A 19,604-nucleotide genomic window follows, 5' to 3' on the forward strand; every position below is an offset into this window, starting at 1 on the left:
GGAAGATCATTTATAAAATGCTTAGCCCAGTGCCTGGCACGGAATAGGCATTGAATTAATGCTTATTTCCCTCCCTTCTTCCTTTCCTTTCTTACTAAAATATTGCTCCTATTTTTGCAGTTAGAAATATTGTGATCTCTTAGGCTTATAGATTTATTGCAGAAAGAGATCTTACAGGTTGCTGTGCCTGGGAGAAGTTAGCAGAAATAGAGAAATCAGGACTGGGAGGGGAGGGGAGGCTGCTTTGTTTTTGTTCTAATGACTAGCTCAAATTCAGTCCAGTTGTGTTCCAGATAGCAGCAGGACATTTAGCTGTCTAGCAAGTAGTTAAAGGTTATTGAATCTTTGAGCTGCAAAGGGACCATCTTGGAAGACCTTACTGTCCAACCTCAAGTCTCATCTTAGAGATGCGGAAACAAAGACAGATGGTGTTAGGGAAAAAGGCAGGATTAAAACGCAGGCATCCTCATCCCCAGGTTAGTTCCCTTGTCACATCCTGAGTTATTCCAGGACTAGACCTCAGAAAAGTCACCAGGATAGCAAAAGTGATTTGAGAGGCTTCCCCATCATCACAGGATTTGGAGCTGGAAAGGACTTTAAAGATCTTTATTTTCTAAGGAAACTGAAGCTAAGGAATTGGATGGAAAATGAGATATTGGGTCCATAACTGATTATACTAATGGAGAGAAGTTTTGTTGAATGGGGGGAGTGTGTATGCACCTGACAAAAACATGGATATATACATACATGCACAGATACATACACACAGTTGTTCCAGAAATCTGGGTGCAGTTTTAAACTACTAAAGCTTATTACTGCACTAAGATTTTGAGGATACCCCATGTACACACACACTTGCCTTTTAAACCTATGATGGAAACAGTTCTCTGAGTGAATCTTGCTGACCCCCTAGAAAGATTTCCTAACTCCACTTAAGGACAAATCAATTTAACTTAACTTAAAATCAAATACACTGTTTCCTCCAGGTGAGTTGGATAAAATGTTTGGTACCCTCTTAACTTGGAAAGAGTTTCTTGCCCTCTTATCTGTTATTTAGATGGTTCTCAAGTTGCACATCGGTTCTTTAGGCAGACCCCTGGTTTTCTTCCCTAACACCACTCCGTGGAACATAATCTGAAAGAAGAGGATGAGGAAGAGTGGTAGTGGGTAGATAGGTAGGTAGAGAGAGAGAGAAAGTTAAAGTTTGCAAAATGCTTTTCTCATAGCTACTCACAAGCATTTGGAATTTTGTTTTTTGTTTTTTGTTTTTTTTTAAGAGCAAACCAGCTCCACAGTAGCATTGTTGTTGGTGGAAATGGTCCTCTATAAACCAGATCCCCAGCTGAATTTGGCCATCCTTTGAAATAGTACTGCAGCATGACAGAATGTTGAAGTCTTGTTCAAAGTAAAGGTTTCCAGTATTTTCCTGCTACAAGTTGATATATGATCTCCATTTTTTTTTTAGAATGAGTTGTTCTATGGCTTTTATGATATCACACTCACTACAGAGAAATACATAATCTATTCAGTGCTTTTTAAAATGCATTCTTATAGTAGTAGGTGTGAGGTGCAGTAATGACTACTTCTGAAACTTTAATGGAACCATATAGTGATTTGAGTGGAAAAATTTCCCAAAGGTTCAGAAACATGTCTAAATGCCCATATTATACCTTCTAGCTACAATAAGATAGATTTTAACTGGACCTTGTTTTTTTCTCTGTTGGATAAAGGATTAGTGTGTGACTGCTGAATTCTTTTACTGGGAAAATCAGAACCATTTTGTGAGTAGCAAAAAATTAAAGTACAGTTGGTACAAATATTAAGAAGTGCCCAGTTCAGTATTCAGTAAATATGATGTGGCTCATCATCATCTTTCCCACAATGTGTTAGAAAGGGGCAAAATAGGCCTGATTATTTTCACTATGTGCTGCCTAAATTTCACTCTTCAGGCTCTGATTTCTCTACTTTGGATTTTCTACCAGTGAAAGTGAGCAAAAGAGGTGATATGTTAGGGCAGATACCAAGTTAAGTGTACTCTAGAAGTTCTCTAAAAGTTGTATCCTTCATATTATTTTTATTCAGTTCATGACTTAAATAGTAGGTCCCTAAGAGACTAACTTCATCCCAAAACACTACAAAATTAATCTTATTTTTACCCATGAAATTATGCTTAGCAGATGCTGGCACATAATAGGCACTTAATTAATGCTTGCTTTTATATGTCAGTTCCAGATATAAAATGTTGGACTTAGTGTTCCCTATTTTTTAATCATTTAGTTGTATTCATATAACAATAAAGATGTGATATGTTATAATTTAAATTTCTTTAAATCTACTTTGAGTTCTATGTCTTACATGGTCTTTTCCTGTCTATTTTCACAATGGAAATTGCCTGCCAAATGTATTGCCCACATAACGTGGAAACTTTTGTGCTAATTGCAGTGCCAGAAACCCAAAATAAACTTGGATTAGTTTTTGTATATCAGCTGTGCAAGTATTTGGAACCAAAAATGCAAAACAAATTACAACAGATTAGTAGGAGGATAATTAGAGAGAAAATAGAGACAGATTGTGAAAATCAGATTCTAATAGAAGAAAAAAACAAGAGGAAGAATCATATTAAGAGGGAAGGATGCTGTTTTGCCTTTCAAAACTCAGGAATAAAAGGCCTACACCTGCTAGATTATTCTTCCTATGTTTCAGTTTAAACATTGATGTCTTGAATCCCATTTGAACTGTCCACTAGATCAGAGGGGTCAGATGTGCAGCTTCCCCCATTTCTGTTTGAGTCTGACAACCCTGCGCTCGAGCATACTTACTAGCATTTAAATATGGTCTTCTAGAACCACCCAGGCTTGAAACCTCTCTGGCATCCTCACCTCTCCCCATTCTTTCACTTTTTCTACTTCTGGTCATTTGCCAAGTTCTACAACCACCATTTTAATATAGGCCCTCATTATCTCTCACTTAGGTTATTGTAATACCTTCCATATTTGTCCCCATACACTTCTCCAGTGGGGATCATTTAACACAGCACAGTGATCTCTCCACTGCAATCCATTGTACACACCGCTAACAGATTCATCTTCTTTATGCGCAGAGCTGATTGTATTAGATTCGCTTCATATACAGATACGAGCATATCTACCCAGCAAAAAAGGAAAATAACATAAATGATGTGGCTAATGCCTTCCTTCCCACTTAATGAGTGTGTACTCTTAAATGAACATTAGTGGTGCCCTTGTTCTCCCATATATGCGCTCATTATAATGTATTTGTTCTCCCAGAGAGGAAGGAAGGAAGAGAAAATGGGAAGGAATGAAATAGGAAGGAAGAAGAAAAGGGAGGAAGGTGTATGTTCGTCGTTTGTCGCCGAAGAAGACCATGCCATCAGAGAAATGATGACATGACTTGCACTTGACTTTGTTTTGAGTGAGGGAGGGCTGCGCAGGTCACCAGCCTCACTCCTCCTCCAGAGCCATCTGGATCCAGTGACCAGATATTCATCAGGATGACTGGAGATGACCCAGGATGAGGCAGTTGGGGTTAAGTGACTTGCTCAAAGTCACACAGCTAGTGAGTGTCGGGTCTGAGGTGAGATTTGAACTCAGGTCCTCCTGACTCCTGCACTGGTGCTCTATCCGCTGCACCACCTAGCTGTCCCCTAGTGAGGAAGGATGGATTTATTAAATACCTATTATATATGAAAGGTACTATGTTAAGCACTTTATAAATATTAAGTCATTAGATCCTCACAACAACCCTGTTAAGAAGGTGCTATTTCCCCATTTTACAAGTTGAGGAAATTGAGCCAGACAGAGGTTAAGTGACTTGCCCAGGGTCACGCAGCTAAGTAAGTATTTGAAGCAGGATCTGAATTCAGATCTTCCTGACTGACAGCCCCAGTGCTCTAGCCGCTGCATCAAAAGAGGACCTCTTGGGAAGAGAGGCAAATGGTGCCTGCTTCTAGCTCGGAGCCTGACAGATCTGTCCTTTAGAATCAGTCTTTTTCCTGAAGTTATGCTCCAGGCTGATAACTTTCCATACGTACATTGTTCTGACAAACCAGAGACTTCACATTGGAGTTGTGGTTTGAAGGTAAGGTAATTTTGATTATACAGGGATTTTTGCCTTCAATTTGATATTAGAATTTTATCCTGATTTAAGTTGCAACACTACTGCCTATCGGTTTTGTGGTCAGAACTTTTCAGTGGGGTTTCTCATTGTTTCCAAAGAAGTCCAAACTCCTTAACCTGGAATACCAGACCCTCCATGATCTGGAAATGGTCCAGCTTTTCTTTTCATGTTATTCTTCCTTACTTTTCTTAGGCTCTTGCCAAAGCGTAAAAAAAAATGTATACCACATTTGATTCACCTTTCATTCACGTTATTAGTTTCCTTCTTTTGCTTGTTAAACTCTTACCCATCCTGCAAGAAGCTGTTGGCTGCTTCTCTACTGCTTAACAAAACTCTCCCTCAGCTCTTATTGGTATCAACAACAACAACGAAAAACCTTTCCCGCTTCAAAGCTGTTAGCTCTGTTATACTTTTTCTTTATCTTTTTGTATTTTAAAGTCTTATTCCTATAAATAGCTGGCTGAACTTGGTCAGATCAATGCCCTCATCTGTATACGCAAGAAAAGTTAGCATCAGGAATTTCTAAGGTCTCTTCCAGCTTCAGACACTAATGTGCTACTTTTCTATATGTCTTTTCTCCTCATCTAGAGTATAAACTTACGGAGGGCACGAGTCATACCTTACTTATCCTTGAATCTTCTCCTGGCACCTTGTATAATCCTTTACACAGATGGGTAGACACTTAATGTTTATGGAATTTAATTTTTCAGTTGGATTACTAGAGCAGTGGTTTGAAACTCAGACAGGAATAGGGGCCAGTAAATGTGCATAAGAATTTTTAATACCTCTGTTCTAGACTATTAAGTCTATTATTATGGGGTTTCTTTAGAGACTTTTAAATGGGGCCTTTGACAAGTTGAAAATGCCTGTTTTCATGTTTGTAGAGTATTCCTTTTGACCTCAGATTTTCTGAGTGTTAACCTTTAATTCTGGAAGATAGTAATATGAGCTGTATATGAGATGTGTTGTGTGGTTGTTTCAGTCACATCCTGACTCTTTGTGACCCCATTAGGGGTTTTCTTGGTAAAGATACTGGAGTGGTTTGCCATTTCCTTCTCCAGTTCATTTTCCAGATAAATAAACTGAGGCAAACAGGGTGAAGTGACTTGCCCAGGGTCACACAGCTAGTAAGTGTCTGAGGCCAGATTTGAACTCAGGAAGATGCGTCTTCCTGACTCCAGGGCCACGGATATGGATAGATAGATGGATACTCTATCCATTGTGCCACCTAGCTGGCCCTAAACGAGATGTAATTAAAGTAAAATCTCTGTAAGAGATTTGATCATAATGTTCTCTCTTATGGGATCCTTAGACTTTTCACTCCTGTTCATATTTCTGAAATTTTCAATTTAACTATAAAATATTGGTATCTTTATACATGTGCTAATTTGTATAGCACTTTGATTCCCTTTTCCTCTGCTTCTGTTAGTCTTCATTTAAGATGTATAACCTGATGACTTCGATAAAGGATGAGGTGACTTAACAGTTAAACTTAATAAAGTGTGCATACCCTTTGAACCAGTCATATCACTACTAGGTCTACACCCTAAAGAGATAAGAAAAGAAAAGGACCTATATGTATAAAAATATTTAGAACTGCTCTTTTTGTAGTGGCTAAGAACTGGAAACTGGTGCTCATGATGGTGCTCATCAGCTGAGGAATGACTGAACAAATTATGGTGTGACCCTGGGCAGCCTGTTTGCCTCAGTTTCCTCTTCTGTAAAATGAGCTGGAGAAAGAAATGGCAAACCCCTCCAGTGTATTTACACGACTGAAATAACCCTGCCGCAGCAAATGGATGTGATAGAATTTTTTTAATAAAATTTTATTTTATTTATTGTACAAATATATTCTTGTGTGAGAAATGCAAAAGAAGATACATATCTGAATTTTTTCTTTTTTAAAAATATTTTTAAAATTTTCTCTTAATGTGAACTCTTAATATAAACATAATATGCATATTATATGAACATTTCAATATACAAAGATGACTGTTTATGAAACAACTTCTATTCCATAGTTTTGAAAAAAGAATATATTCAGTGTCTTATAGCAGTAACAAACTGCCTCACTTTTCTGTGTCTCCTGAACTGTTTTTCAACTGAACCCATCATTTCCTTAGTGTGGGAACCCTCTCTGCCAATGCAGGTCATCACCTGCTCTGTAACTTAAGAGAGTTGCCTGTGACGTTTCCCCCAAACTGTCTCATAGACCTTATCTTCGGTAGCAATCGGAAAATGAGATTTAGTGGAACAGTAAATACAGGCTGGTATTGCCAAGGTTTGATCTTAACACTCATGCTACAAATTTCTTCAGCTCTTCCTTTGTAAAACCAAAATTGGTGGATATTACTGTTGGCCAGGAGAACATCTGCTAAGATGTGAAAGTGTGTGTGTGTGTAACTTGTTCCTTTGTAGTTTTCTAAGCATGTTAACTGGAGAGAGGCCATGGTGGCTTTAGGGAGAAAAGGGTTTAATTCAATTTTTAAAAAAAAAGAAAAAAAAGGCAGAATGAGGAACTTTTATTGCTACCATGCAAAGGAGCTCTACTGAAAGTCTATGATAGCTTATATCCACAGGAGAGGGTAGAGCCAAAGCTCTGAAACTACTAACCCTCCTTTCTGGTCTAATGATGTTGAAAGATATTCACCTCTTTCTCCTCCCTCCCTACCCCTATTTAGTAGAATATATTTGAAGGGTTGTCACATGGAAGAGGTAACTGACTTGCTCAAATGGAACCGAGAGGGGAGAATTTAGAACACTGGGCAAAAATTGATGGAAGGAAAATTTTTTAGAAAGAAGAAAAAAACCTCTTGTGTCATAAGGAAAAACTTATTAACCATTAGGATTATCCAGAGTGGAAGAGGCTACGTCAAGAAGTAATGGGTCCTCCATCAGTGGAACAGGCATTATTGTGTTCTTGTTCAGATATCGGTAAAACTAGACCAACTCTAGGGTCTCCCTGAACTCTTTTAAGATTCTGTGATCTTTGGCAGGTATAATTAATTCATTTTAATAATCTAAAATGGAAGAAGGCAGAGTTCATTTACCAAGAAGGAATTTTGATTTTCTAGACCCTGCCAAGAGAACGAACTAAAAACATTCTTTTAACTCTACTTTCTATGAAGAGTATGTCTGCCATATGCATCACTCACAGTGTCTACCTCATTCTCTAAAATGTATAGATTTCTTCTCCAATCAAACTCTTTGTTTTATCTCAGATGAATAGCTGTGGTGGTCCTTACATATTTTGTAAAGAAAGAGATAAACTTGTTCACAAAAGAACATTTATTTAGAAATAGTAAAAACCAGAGTTAGCACATTTGGAATATTTCCTTTCTGTAAAGGGACCTTAAATGGCATAATTTTTACATAAATTTTGAATTCCAGATTCCTACTGAAAACCATCTACCACCCCTGAACCTCCATTGAAATTAAATTGGAGGACATCTGGAAGGAGCCAAAGAATATTAGAAAGGTCAGGATCTTGAAGCAAAAGCTTGACTCAGGACTATGCTTGAGCATGTTGTCCATGGATGAAACAATATATTACTATTTGCAACAGTAATTTCAATCAGTTGGAAACATAATGTAGTCTAAGAGAAGCACATGTGTTTTTCATTAACACTTTTACTATCCGCATAGTGAGTTGACTGGAGGAAAGGTCATTCTTGTACAATAACAGATTACATTATCCCATAGGAATAATGAAACTGTAAGAATCTGACATAAAGAACCTAGGGTGAAATAGACTTGAACCTTATAGAATTTTTCATAAAGCAAATTATGGCAGAGCCCCAGTTTATGTTGTTTGGGGCTGATACATTCTAATTCCATTATTTCTAGTTAACTCCGAATCAGCCCTTTTCCTTTCAAGCCTTGTTGAAAAGATTGCTAATAATAAGATGGCTTTGTTTTAATTGCCAAAGGTCACAGAATCTTAGAGTTCAAATTCTAGTACTGTATGTTTATTACGCTGAGAAAGCGCCCCTTACATTATTTCTTGAGGCAGCCCCTTCCACTTTTGGGTAGCCCTTACTGATAAGAAGTTTTTCCTTGTAACACAAGAGCTGTTTTTTCCCCTCTGAATTTTCCTTTTGTGTAATTTCTGCCTGTTATTATAAATTCTCCCCCAGGGGCCATCCAGAGCAAGTCAATTACCTATTCCATGGGATAGCCTTTCATATATTTGAAGATGGCTAATACCTCCCCAATTTAAAAAAAGAAACAAACCTCCTTCTGATAAAAAACCTGAAATTCCTTCAAACCAGACCTCTCATGACATGACCTCGAGGCTCTTCATGCCCTGGTTGCCTCCACCCAACACTTCCCAGCCTATCAATATCTTTCTTGCCTGGCTTATCAGGGTCCTTCCTAAAATATTTCTCCCAGGACTGGACAGTATTCCAGATATTGTCTGACTTTATAGCTCAGGAGTACTGTCTCACTTCAGACAGTTACTTACCTGAGTGTCTCTGGGCAAGTCATTTAACCATTCTATTCCTCAATTTCCTCATCTCTAAAATAATGGGGTTGGAGTCAGTGGCAGCCCCTAAGGTTCCTTCTAACTCTGAGTCTATGTTCTTGTGATTCAGAGATCTCTCTAGTCCTGGATGCTACACTCTACCTTGTTAATGTAGCCTTGTAGACTAATTACATTAGCTTCTTGGATGTCATGTCACTATTGACCTTGCCCTCTAAAATTCCCAGACTTTTTTTTTTCTAGTTATGCTGTTGTCTCTGACCATTCCCTACCCCTTCACCATGTTCCATATGTTAAGTTCCTTTGTTGAACCCAAGTGTAAGAGTTTCATGATGCATGGATTTGAACTTGGAGTATGTGGATTCAAAATTCACCTCAGGCACTTATTAGTGGTATAACTTTGGACAGGACACTTAATTTTTTCTTTTTTGTAGTTTCTTCCTTTGGAAAATGAGGAATTCAAGGTTAGTAACCTCCTAGTTGTCTTCCAGCTCTAAATCTAGAATGATTTTAAATTCTATATAAATCTATAATAATCTATATGTTCCAACTCTGTTAAATCTCATAATATTATTCAGTCCAATAATAGGCCAACTTGTCAAGATCTTGTAGAATCTTGACTTTGTTATACCATGTGTTAGTTATCTCTGATGGCTTTAATCCCATTTTTAGGTGGAATAAAAATCTTCCATGGTTTTCCTCAGTCAATAAAAATGTTAAAACCTTATAGGATTGAGTGTTGGTTCCTGAGGTGCTCTACTAAAAATCTTCTAATTATACTGTCTCTCTAGCTTATTCCTCTCCATCTTTTAAACAGGAATGGCAGGGGGAGCTTGCCAGATACTTTAGATAAAATATGTTTTAATTTGTATTGATGAATGTTACTAATGCAAAGTGTGTTTGTTTTTCAGCATCTCCCACTCACCCTAACTCTGTAATGCTAAATAAAGGTTATTGACTAGTAAAAAAGTAATTAAAATTCAGGTTAACCATATCTGCAATTTCCCTTGGTCTATAAGGAACACTCTCAAAAAGGGGGAGGGGGGGGTCTGTCACAATTGAAATTAAGATAAACTGAGGCACAGAGTTCTGAGCATATTCATTTTATTGGTAAGACTAGTAATTACCAATCTTTGGCTCCTCAGCAAGCCAAAAGATCCTGAATGAGAACTGACACATTAATTTTATGGACATAAGGAGGATCATCCAAAAACTAGAAGGTGGCATCATAGATGGTGAAAACAGTGTGATTGATTGCAAAACCTGCAACATCATAGATGTGGAAGATAACATAATTGGCTGGAAATTTGGAGTACAAAGCTAACAACCACCTCTCCTTCCATCTTGTAGCTTGGAAAGTTCATTGGTAGTGTCCATTGCATGGTTAGTGTCACGGTGATAACAGACCAAATTCTCTTGCCAGTCTGGCCAAAGATAACAGACCGACTTCCCTGGCATTTACCTGTGGCCTTCAAGGATAACAGCTTTCCTTGACACAAGAATAGATGAGTGATTAAGCAGGAGATCTGAACTTCTGAACAACCTAGAGGCAATGAGTGATTTACAGGAAAGCTGAACTTCCAAACTTAACTCAGAGACAAATGAAATGTGACTTTGGTGGTTACACAGAATGTTGAGTGATACAAAATGAAATCAATGGCGGAAGAGAATCAGTTTAATTTTCTCAATGTTCAGAGCTTAATCGTTATTCTTGAGAAAGTCGTGCTCGTTCTTTGTGATCATTGCTTCCCTTTCTAGCTTTTTACTGACAGTCCCTTCAATGATAGACTCTAAAATATTCTCAGATAATTAGACACCCAACATATTTCACTAAACAATTAAATGATGACACAGGATTTCATAAAATGATTCACAGCATTGAATATTCGTTCAGATTACAATATAATGCTGTAAGTGTAGACATTGGGTTGAATGTACATTGACTTAAGGGCAGATGCTAATAATGACTTCCTTTCTCCTAAAAGTGTTACACAGAGGAAAACAAAGTTAGCTGAGTGATCCGGAAAGTTGGGTTCTGGTTCTTAGAGATTTTACTCTCGTTTCTAAATAGTACTTAAGTTTTAAAGAATAGATGCTAACATAATAAAGATATCCATTTACTTCTTTTCATTTCAAAGATTGCTTGTTCCTTTCGGTTGCAACTCAGCCAGATAAATAGTATGATTTAAAAACAACATGGAAGAAATTGGAAGAACGATGAAAGGGAAAGCTAGAGAAAAGATGAAAACGAGAAAAGTAACTCAAGTTGTCCTTTGCACAAAACGTAATAAATTTGCCTTGAGCCTAGAGTATTTGAGGGAGGGGGGCTGCTGAAAAAGTCTAAGAAGAAGATCTAGAGACTTATTTTCTAACCCCATCAGTGCTGTTTCAGTATAATAAAACAAAAAGCGTAGGAAAATCCCTCCCACTGATGTTTTTGCCTTACTTCTCTTCCAGCAACCTTTGCCCTATACCTCTTGCTCATCTTTTCACCAAGAGTTGCTACCTCATCATTTTCCTCCTCCCTACTTCTTATCTTCTTGGTGTGACTGTTTATCTCCCCATGGGGTTTCATCCCTTATCATGCCAGTTTTTCCCTTTGGAGTCCCTGCCTCACATCACAGGAGTCACAGAGGGAATTGAGAGCGGAAAAATACCATATCAAAGGATCCAAGTGCTGAAGGGAGCATTAGAAGTAAATCACCTCCAACTTCAACCTCTGACCTCCTGCCTCATTTTACTAATGAGGAAACTGAGGCTCAGGAATGACCTTGCCCAAGGTCACAGAGCTATTTAGTGATGGGGACATCACTGAGGACTTCTCCTACCACCAAAGAAAAGATGCTCCTGCTGTCCCTAGTTGAAATTTTGAATTCATTTTCCCATGTAGATATTGATATAGATGTTGGTTAGTTTCATAAGTAGGCTTTTGTGGATTCTCCTTTTACCCTGTACACCATTTAGAGCACTGTTTGGTTGGGAAAATCTGTTTGGAATTTCAGATAACTTTAAAAAAATGAAACTCTCTTAACATATATATTGTTGCTGTTAGTAACTACCTAAAATTTAGTAACAAAAAATTTCAGAACCGATATTAAAAAGAGTCATTGCATTAGGATCTCAGTTTCTCAGGTCCAAAAGATTAAGTAGTTATTTATTCAGAGGTGGAGAAGAGAGTTGAAGCTTAAGGAACTGTCCATTTAAAAATCTGAATTACTAGGGTTTGTAGGTGGAGAGACAACAGTGATTCAGTCATTAGGATTGTACATGAAGAAATCATGAGATCATTAGTTTTTGGTTTATATTTTGACAAGCATCTTTACATTTTTTCTCTCCTCCTTAATATTCCTTAATTCTTGCTTTCTTGTTGGCATCTTGCTTGAAAGATGTTATTGTTCAGTTTCTAATGTTAGAATTTTTCATTTGAATTTAAACCTTTGCCAGCTTCCCCTCGAGCACGCAGTTTTAAGCACCATTTTCAAGCACCATTTTCCTATAATTGTATCACAGAACACAATACAGTCATTCCCTTCACTGCCAACTTTCCAAGTAGTCTGTCTGCTCATGCTCAGTTGAAGGATGATAAAATTATGGAAGGATTAACTCAGTGTGGAAGCTCAGATGAGCTTGGAGGCTGGATGAGCTTATTATAAGAGGGCACGGGGTAAAGACTTGGAACAGTTCAGAATGGCCTCCTGGCACCCTGAGAATTCTTGCATTAGTCAAGGAAGTAGGTCATTATTTTCAAGTTAGCACAATCGTGGCTCCAAGCTGCAGATTCCTTTCACACCTTCTGTTGCAATCTGGCTGGTTTGTGGCATAGCCCTTAGGTTTTTTTTTCTTTTTGAATTATCTATTTGAATGCACCAGACTGTTTCTATTATGCTTTATAAGCACTTAAGCTAAATGTTTTAGTATATAATGAAATAGCATAGCTATTAAACAGAAGTGAACTTGAGTAATATACTTTAAAAATTATGGTGTGGATATTTCTAAGGGTATATAAGTTAATAAACAACAAAAATAAAATCTTTTATCTGGCTTTACCATTTTAGTTTTCTTTTTATGGGACCCCTTCTTTAAGTAATTTGGACACGGCTGTGCTGTTATCTCTGCATCTCTTTGCCTTTATCCACTTGCTCCAGGGGGAAACTGTCGACATGTTTGTGTTAGGATGGTGTCCGCTGAACACTTTAAGGTAGTACAACCTGAAGGATGTTGAGCAAGCTATCGGAAATAGGGCACAGTTTTATAACTTTATCATTCCGTATCCTCTTTTCCCCTCTCTTTTGATATACCAATGGACTGCAAAAGGACCTGGACCCCCAAAAAAGATCTACTGATAGGTTTCAGGCAGCTAAATGAACTTGAGTGGGGAAAAAAGAAATGGCATCTTTATGTTTACTACTCTTTGGTTTCCTGAGTTCAAATCCAGCTTCAGACACTTATTAGCTATATGACCCTGGGCAAGTCACTTTACCCCCTTTGTCTCAGGTCCTCATCTATAAAGAGTGCTAGAGAAGAAAATGGCAAAACACTCCAGTATCTGCCAGGAAAACCCCAAATGATGTTATAAAAAATAGGACATAAGGGAACAGCAACACAATGTTTTACGTGTTTAAAATCGTCTAACAAGGAGTCTGTGGGTGGGTCACTTGTTCCTAGATATGCCTTGCTCTCAAAGTTTGAGGGGAAAGCCTGTTTTGGTGAGGTAGCAAAGGAGGAGCACAGATGCTTCAAGAATCTGACTTGTCGTGGTGGTTGAAATTTTTATCACCAGTTTTATTTCTTAAGGACCTACTGCATCCTTAACCAGGTCCAGGTTCAGACATCATTGAAGAAGATACTACCTTGGGATTGACTATATGTTAGGTAACATTGGCAGTTTATCATGTGATGCATTAGCACTTATCATCTGGTGGAGAACAAAAATTAGAACACGGAACAGGTGGGTGTGAATGGGGACAAAATTTTTAGTATTCAGTTAGAAGTTAGAAGCCTCAGTCACTGCCTACTGGAAGAGGGTACTGTTCTTGGAGACCCTGAGTACTTAACATTGGGCAGCATGAGAGTACTGAGTACCTTGAAGTATGACCTACACCTTGCATTTGCCATCAGTGTCTTGGTTAATTTTGCTAACCTACACTTTTTTCTTTTTTCTTTAGTTTTTGTCATAAGGGAAGGCCCTTCGGGGAGAAAAGGGTTATGTTTGGAAATCAAGGTATTAAAACACAATACTAATAGAATAAAAAATAAGCATATGTGTTGGAATAAGGATAATTCAAAGATTTCTAGAACCTTAGAATTCAGAAGAGAGCACTTAGCAGTCAGGTAGCCCAGCCTTCCACCTGTGCAAGAAGACTCAAGGTGCTCTGAGCTCATACTTAGTTTACCTGAGGGATGTAGAATTGTCTCCAGATTACTTATCTTTCCAGTAAACTAAGCTCACCGTCCTCTGTTTTATTGGGCTTTTCCAGTATTACCAGTTAGTTTGCAGGTTTCCAAAGTGAAGGACATTTGTGTTGTTGTTCAGTCATTTCTGGTTTTTCTTTGCAAAGATACTGAAATGGTTGGCCATTTTCTTCTCTAACTCATTTTACAAGTGAGGAAACTGAGGGAAACACTTAAGTGACTTGCCCAGCTAATAATTGTCTAAGGCCAGATTATCTGTATTACCAGTAACTTTGCAGATTTCTAAAGTGAATGACAATTAGAGATCGGCATTAATTAAGCCATCTGTTGAAGTGTAGTTTTGGGTAACCATGTTAATATTTCCTCATGAGATCTAATAGTCACACATGGTCAGTCTATTTCTGTGCATTGTTTTTGTTAAGTTGACAGTGAAGGTTGTTGTAAGCCACAAATTCTTCCTATTTTATATTTTGAAAAACGCTTGATTTTATATTTATTGCTTAATTATTTTATCACTAAGTCTTTCCCTTTGTTTCTGACAGGGCTGGGTAAGACAAAAAGAAAGACAAGCACACGAGATGCCTCTCCCACCCCTAGTACAGATGCAGAGTATCCATCCAATGGAAGCACTGCGGACAGAATTTATGACCTCAACATCCCAGCCTATGTTAAATTTGCATACGTTGCAGAGAGGGAGGATGAACTCTCTCTAGTGAAAGGATCCCGGGTCATTGTGATGGAAAAGTGTAGTGATGGCTGGTGGCGAGGTAACTACAATGGACAGATTGGCTGGTTTCCTTCAAACTATGTTGTTGAGGAACTTGAAGAAGCAACAGCTGATTCCCCAAGTTTTCTCAGTTTAAGAAAAGGAGCATCAATGAGTAACGGCCAGAGTGTGAAAGTGCTCCATATTGTTCAAACACTCTATCCTTTCAGTTCTGTTACAGAGGAAGAGCTCAACTTTGAGAAAGGGGAAACCATGGAAGTCATCGAAAAACCTGAAAATGACCCAGAATGGTGGAAATGTAAAAATTCACGAGGGCAAATTGGCCTTGTTCCTAAAAACTACGTAGTCATCTTAAGCGATGGTCCTGCCATGAACACTTCCCATCCACCTCAGATAAGCTATACGGGGCCATCTTCTACGGGACGGTTTGCTGGAAGAGAGTGGTATTATGGGAACGTTACACGACATCAGGCCGAATGTGCCCTTAATGAACGGGGTGTCGAAGGTGACTTCCTTGTTAGAGATAGTGAGTCTTCGGTAAGTCCTGCTCAATCTCCAGATCTTCATCTTGTTGATCTTTCTGTTGTTGGGTTTTTTTTTCATGGACAAAAAAAATGCATGAGAATTGAATATTTGAGTGTTTCCAAAGATCTGTGGTTTTTGTTGTTCTGAGTCTACCTCCACTGACATAAATAGCTGCTCTTCTGTGCCTTAGTGAACTACTCTGACTAAAAGAATTTCTTCTGACTGAGTCTTCCCACTTACTGAGGCTACTCCTTGAACAAAAGATTTAAGACTTGAACATCTTTTTAAAAGATTATGTTATCATATAGAATTATATTATCAAATATTAAAATAAATGTTCAAGTACATAAAATTAAAAAATGACCATGCATAAAATTATAGATTATTTACCATTTTTAAAAGTACATATTAACATAAACAAAATTTGATCCCTCCCAAACCCTTTTAGTTTGGTGAGTGCTGCCAGATTTGTGTTTTGCTGGCATAGTATTTGAGGGTACGTAGTCATCTACACAACAGGGAGGCATTGCTGGGATTTCATTTCATTGTGGTGGTGTGGGAAGGGGATACAGACATGCATGTTGTGTCAGTAGCAGCATATGAGAGTATGCGACACATTTTTGAGCTTCTGTTTGAGGGAGAAACAGTATAGAAAGTGATGTTAACTGCTTCGAAAAGTATTTAATCGAGCACTAAAGGAATAGTTAGTCACCTCCTTGCTGTTATAATTTTGCTTATTTCATTCTTTCCGCCACAGTACCTTCCTTCTCCTTGGGGGGATGGTGGTTGAGAAACTTTTGCATGTTTATTATCTTCTGATAACTAGGGTATTTATAAGTTTATTATCTGTTTCTTGGCTATCTTTCTATTATATAGATACAAATAAAGTTTCTTTTTACTGTTGACAGCATAAGGTTTCCCTTCTGTGAATAATTCCCTTTTGCCCATTCAGTAATACATTATTTCCTCTGTCAAATAAAGGTGTGAGTACTTCACTGTTAATAGTTTTGCTTTCTGGAAGTACCTGTTGATTTTTCTTTTTTTAAGTCCTGCCATCCCTAGGTTGTTTTTATTGCTGGTACTGCAGATATCATCTTTGAATAGCTTTTCATGAATTTATAAGCATCACTGAAAGAAATGTGGCTCTTTCAAGTGTTCAGAAATATGTTAGTGATGCCACAGTTCAGTTCAGTCATGTTCAAATAAATCTTCATGATCCCATTTGGGGTTTTCTTGGCGAAGATACTAGAGTAGTTTGCCATATTCTTCTGCAGCTCATTTTACAGATGAGAAAACTGAGGCAAACAGGGTAAATGACTTGCCCAGGGTCACACATCTAGAAAGTGTCTGAGGTCAGATTTGAATGCAGAGAGTGTTTCTGACACTGGGTCTGGTGCCCCATCAATACCACATGACTTGCTAATTTTGTCCATGTGTAGGCCAGTATAATACAAGTGAAGTTGTCTTCATTCACTGTATGAAGGAACATCTTGGCTAGTTTCCTAAGTCTCATTTTCTTCTAACACTAGTTTGGACATCTATAATGAAAGGCCAAAAAAAAAGAATGTTGACTGTAAGAGTCTAGCATAATTTATTCTGCCTGTTCAGTGTATTGATTCTAATTCCATTCAGTCTATTGATTTTTAAGATGTAGAACATCCTACGTTTATTTACTTATGTTTCGTTCTTGTACTTCTTACCGTGAAAATATGAATACCGCTGTGAGTCAAATAATTATATATTCAATATTTCACATTTCTAATCATGGGTTTAAAACAAGAGAAGTTTCATGACTTCAGGAAGTTATTAAAAGGAGATTTTTGCATCTTCAAGGCATTAGGAGGATGTCATGGGAGAAACTGCAATTTTTTATAATGATAAAACTTTGTGGAATTGGAAGCCACCTTAGATTTTGCTCAGGCAAACAAGCGTACTAGATCTCCAGTCTCTGAGATTTTCTTATCATGCCCAGTATTATTTCTGGCAGGGCATTCCATTAAATCATTCTCAGGGGATGTAGGTTCTGTATATAAGTTCTTTGATTTTATGTTCTTCTCCAAAAATCATGTACAGTAGAGCTTTTAGCCTTAGAAGTAAAACTCAGAAAACCTTGAAACCTAATTACAGCACAGTACCTAATGTATCCCAGGGCACTGGGATATAGAAATGTATGGATGTAAAATATTCTCATATCTAGATAAACAGCTATAAATCTGGATATAAAGAAACTTGTAAGTAAAGAGAGATAGCTCAGGGACCCTTCCTCTGGGGAAGAGTGGATGGAGTCTTATTTTGGGGGAGAATTTAGCCTGTGGTAGAGCTGACTCCCTGGGACATCTCCTCCTCCCTTCGATGGAGAGTCAGAAAGAGCACTGAACTCACAGTCAGCAGAGATCCGGGTTCAAACGCAGCCTTTGATAGGAACTCTTTGACCATGAGGGCAAAGCACATAACCGTGCTGGGTTTCCTTATCTTTAAAATAGTGCTAATACTGAAAGGGCTTATGTTTCGGGGTTGTTGTAACAATTGGGCATATATAAATTGTTTTGTAAACATTCAGAGCTATAGAAACCTCAGCCATTATGGAGAAAATGAAGGACTTTCAACAACCATAAAAAAACAAAGCACAGAACAGAATGGTAGTTGAATAAAAATAAGTTTATGAGCTGATCAGACTGAGCTTTAAAATGTGCCTACACCAAGATGGGTCCAGGATTCTGTGACTTAGCTTTTCAAGTTCAGAAACTTGATTTTATCAGTTTACGCAGAGTGTGATAAGGATCTGAGGAACATTTTTTAAACTTTAAAATTTCAAATTCCAGGTTAAACATTCATAATAGTGGGAAGAAGGAAGGAAAGAAGGAAGCAGGCATTTATTACTAAGCACCTACAGACACTGTGTGCCAAGTGCTTTACAAATGCTATCTCACTTGATCCTCAAAGCAAAACTGGGAGATAAGTGCTATTTTGTGTCCACATTTTACGATTGAAGAAACTGGGGGTAATACAGGCTAAGTGATTTGCCCTGGGTCCCACAGCTAGTAAGTGTCTGGAACCAAATTTGAACTCAGGTCTTCCTGATCCCATGCCCAGAATTCTACATGCTTCATTCACTAGCAGCTGCCAGCTAGGGGGATGCTTTAATCATACTAAACTTCAAGCAGCATTTTAAAGAAAATAACATTAACCAAATTTTTAAAAACCAGGAAGTCACTCATTCTCCAATCACCTGTCCTTGTAAAGACCAGCAGATTGTTGGAGCAAAGGTAAAAATCATCATAAAATTAGAAGAAAGGATAAAATTGAGAAAAAAGTATTGTGCAGTTAAAAATATCTATAATAACTCTAATCTGAGCTATTATATAAAACAAAAAACAATTGACCAAAAAAAATGAGGAGTAGGTGTTGACAGATTATAACCATTTCCTGAAGAAGTATATATGGAGTAAATCAAATGACATAATGAGTAAACCAGAAAAGCTTAGAAATGCCCCAACAAGCAAAACATGATCTTCTTGTCAAGTGGAGAGAAATTTGACCACAGAGGGTCTAAGCTGGTAAGTTTAGAATAGAAACTCATTTGTAAGAATCTTACAGCAGAAAGTGGTATCATCTAATGAAATGACAAGAATCAGTGGAAAGAAAAACAATTTTAAGGAAATTTAGCAATGAAAATCTCACCTTCTACAGGAAACCCTCCCTAACTCTCCTTAAATTCCAGTGTTACCCCTCTTTTCATTATTTCTGATTTACCCCGTATGTAGACTGCTTTATTTATAATTGTTTGCATGTTGTTTCCCCTGTTAGATGGTAACATCTTTGAGGGAAGGGATTGTCTTCTGCCTCTTTTTACATCCCAAGAGCTTAGAAAAAGACCTGCCACTTAACAAATGTTTATTGATTTAAATTAAGTGACCTGTCTGAGTGGTCATCCTGATAGCATCTGAAAAGGAAACTGGAAGGCAGGAAAAACCAAAAATGCAAAATAAAATCCATAAGCATGTTTATAACATATTCTTTCCTCCAGAACAACATAGCCCCATTATATTTGGATATGTTTTAGGTAGGCTGCATGAGAAAGTAGAAATGATGTTAAAAAAAACAAAGATGAGAATAGTATGGACAGTGGACCAAGGTTACCAAGGAGATAGGTTCTGGAATCAGCAGAGTATAAGGGGTGTTCAAGCTTTGGTTCCGAAGAGGTGGGAAACCAAAGGCATATAGATCTTAGTTGTTACAAAAATGAAAAGGTTCATAGATAATGTTAGTAATGATAGATAACATTAGTAATTTTATGAGAATCATTAATCTATTAATTAA

At 37.6% G+C, this 19,604-nt stretch overlaps 1 protein-coding gene across 8 annotated transcripts in view; it reads left to right on the forward strand.

Annotated features, from left to right (window-relative positions):
• The window catches only part of NCK2 (NCK adaptor protein 2), a 184,939-nt gene that overhangs the window by 141,993 nt on the left and 23,342 nt on the right, over window positions 1-19,604 (forward strand). For all 8 annotated transcript variants that reach the window (XM_072621766.1, XM_072621768.1, XM_072621763.1 and 5 more), the window contains one exon: window positions 14,575-15,296. In XM_072621766.1, coding sequence (XP_072477867.1) covers window positions 14,575-15,296 — 722 coding nt within the window. The remainder of the gene's footprint in view (window positions 1-14,574; window positions 15,297-19,604) is intronic.

The sequence above is a fragment of the Notamacropus eugenii genome, chromosome 6 (genome assembly GCF_028372415.1).
Source record: "Notamacropus eugenii isolate mMacEug1 chromosome 6, mMacEug1.pri_v2, whole genome shotgun sequence".
NCBI classification, from domain to species: domain Eukaryota; kingdom Metazoa; phylum Chordata; class Mammalia; order Diprotodontia; family Macropodidae; genus Notamacropus; species Notamacropus eugenii.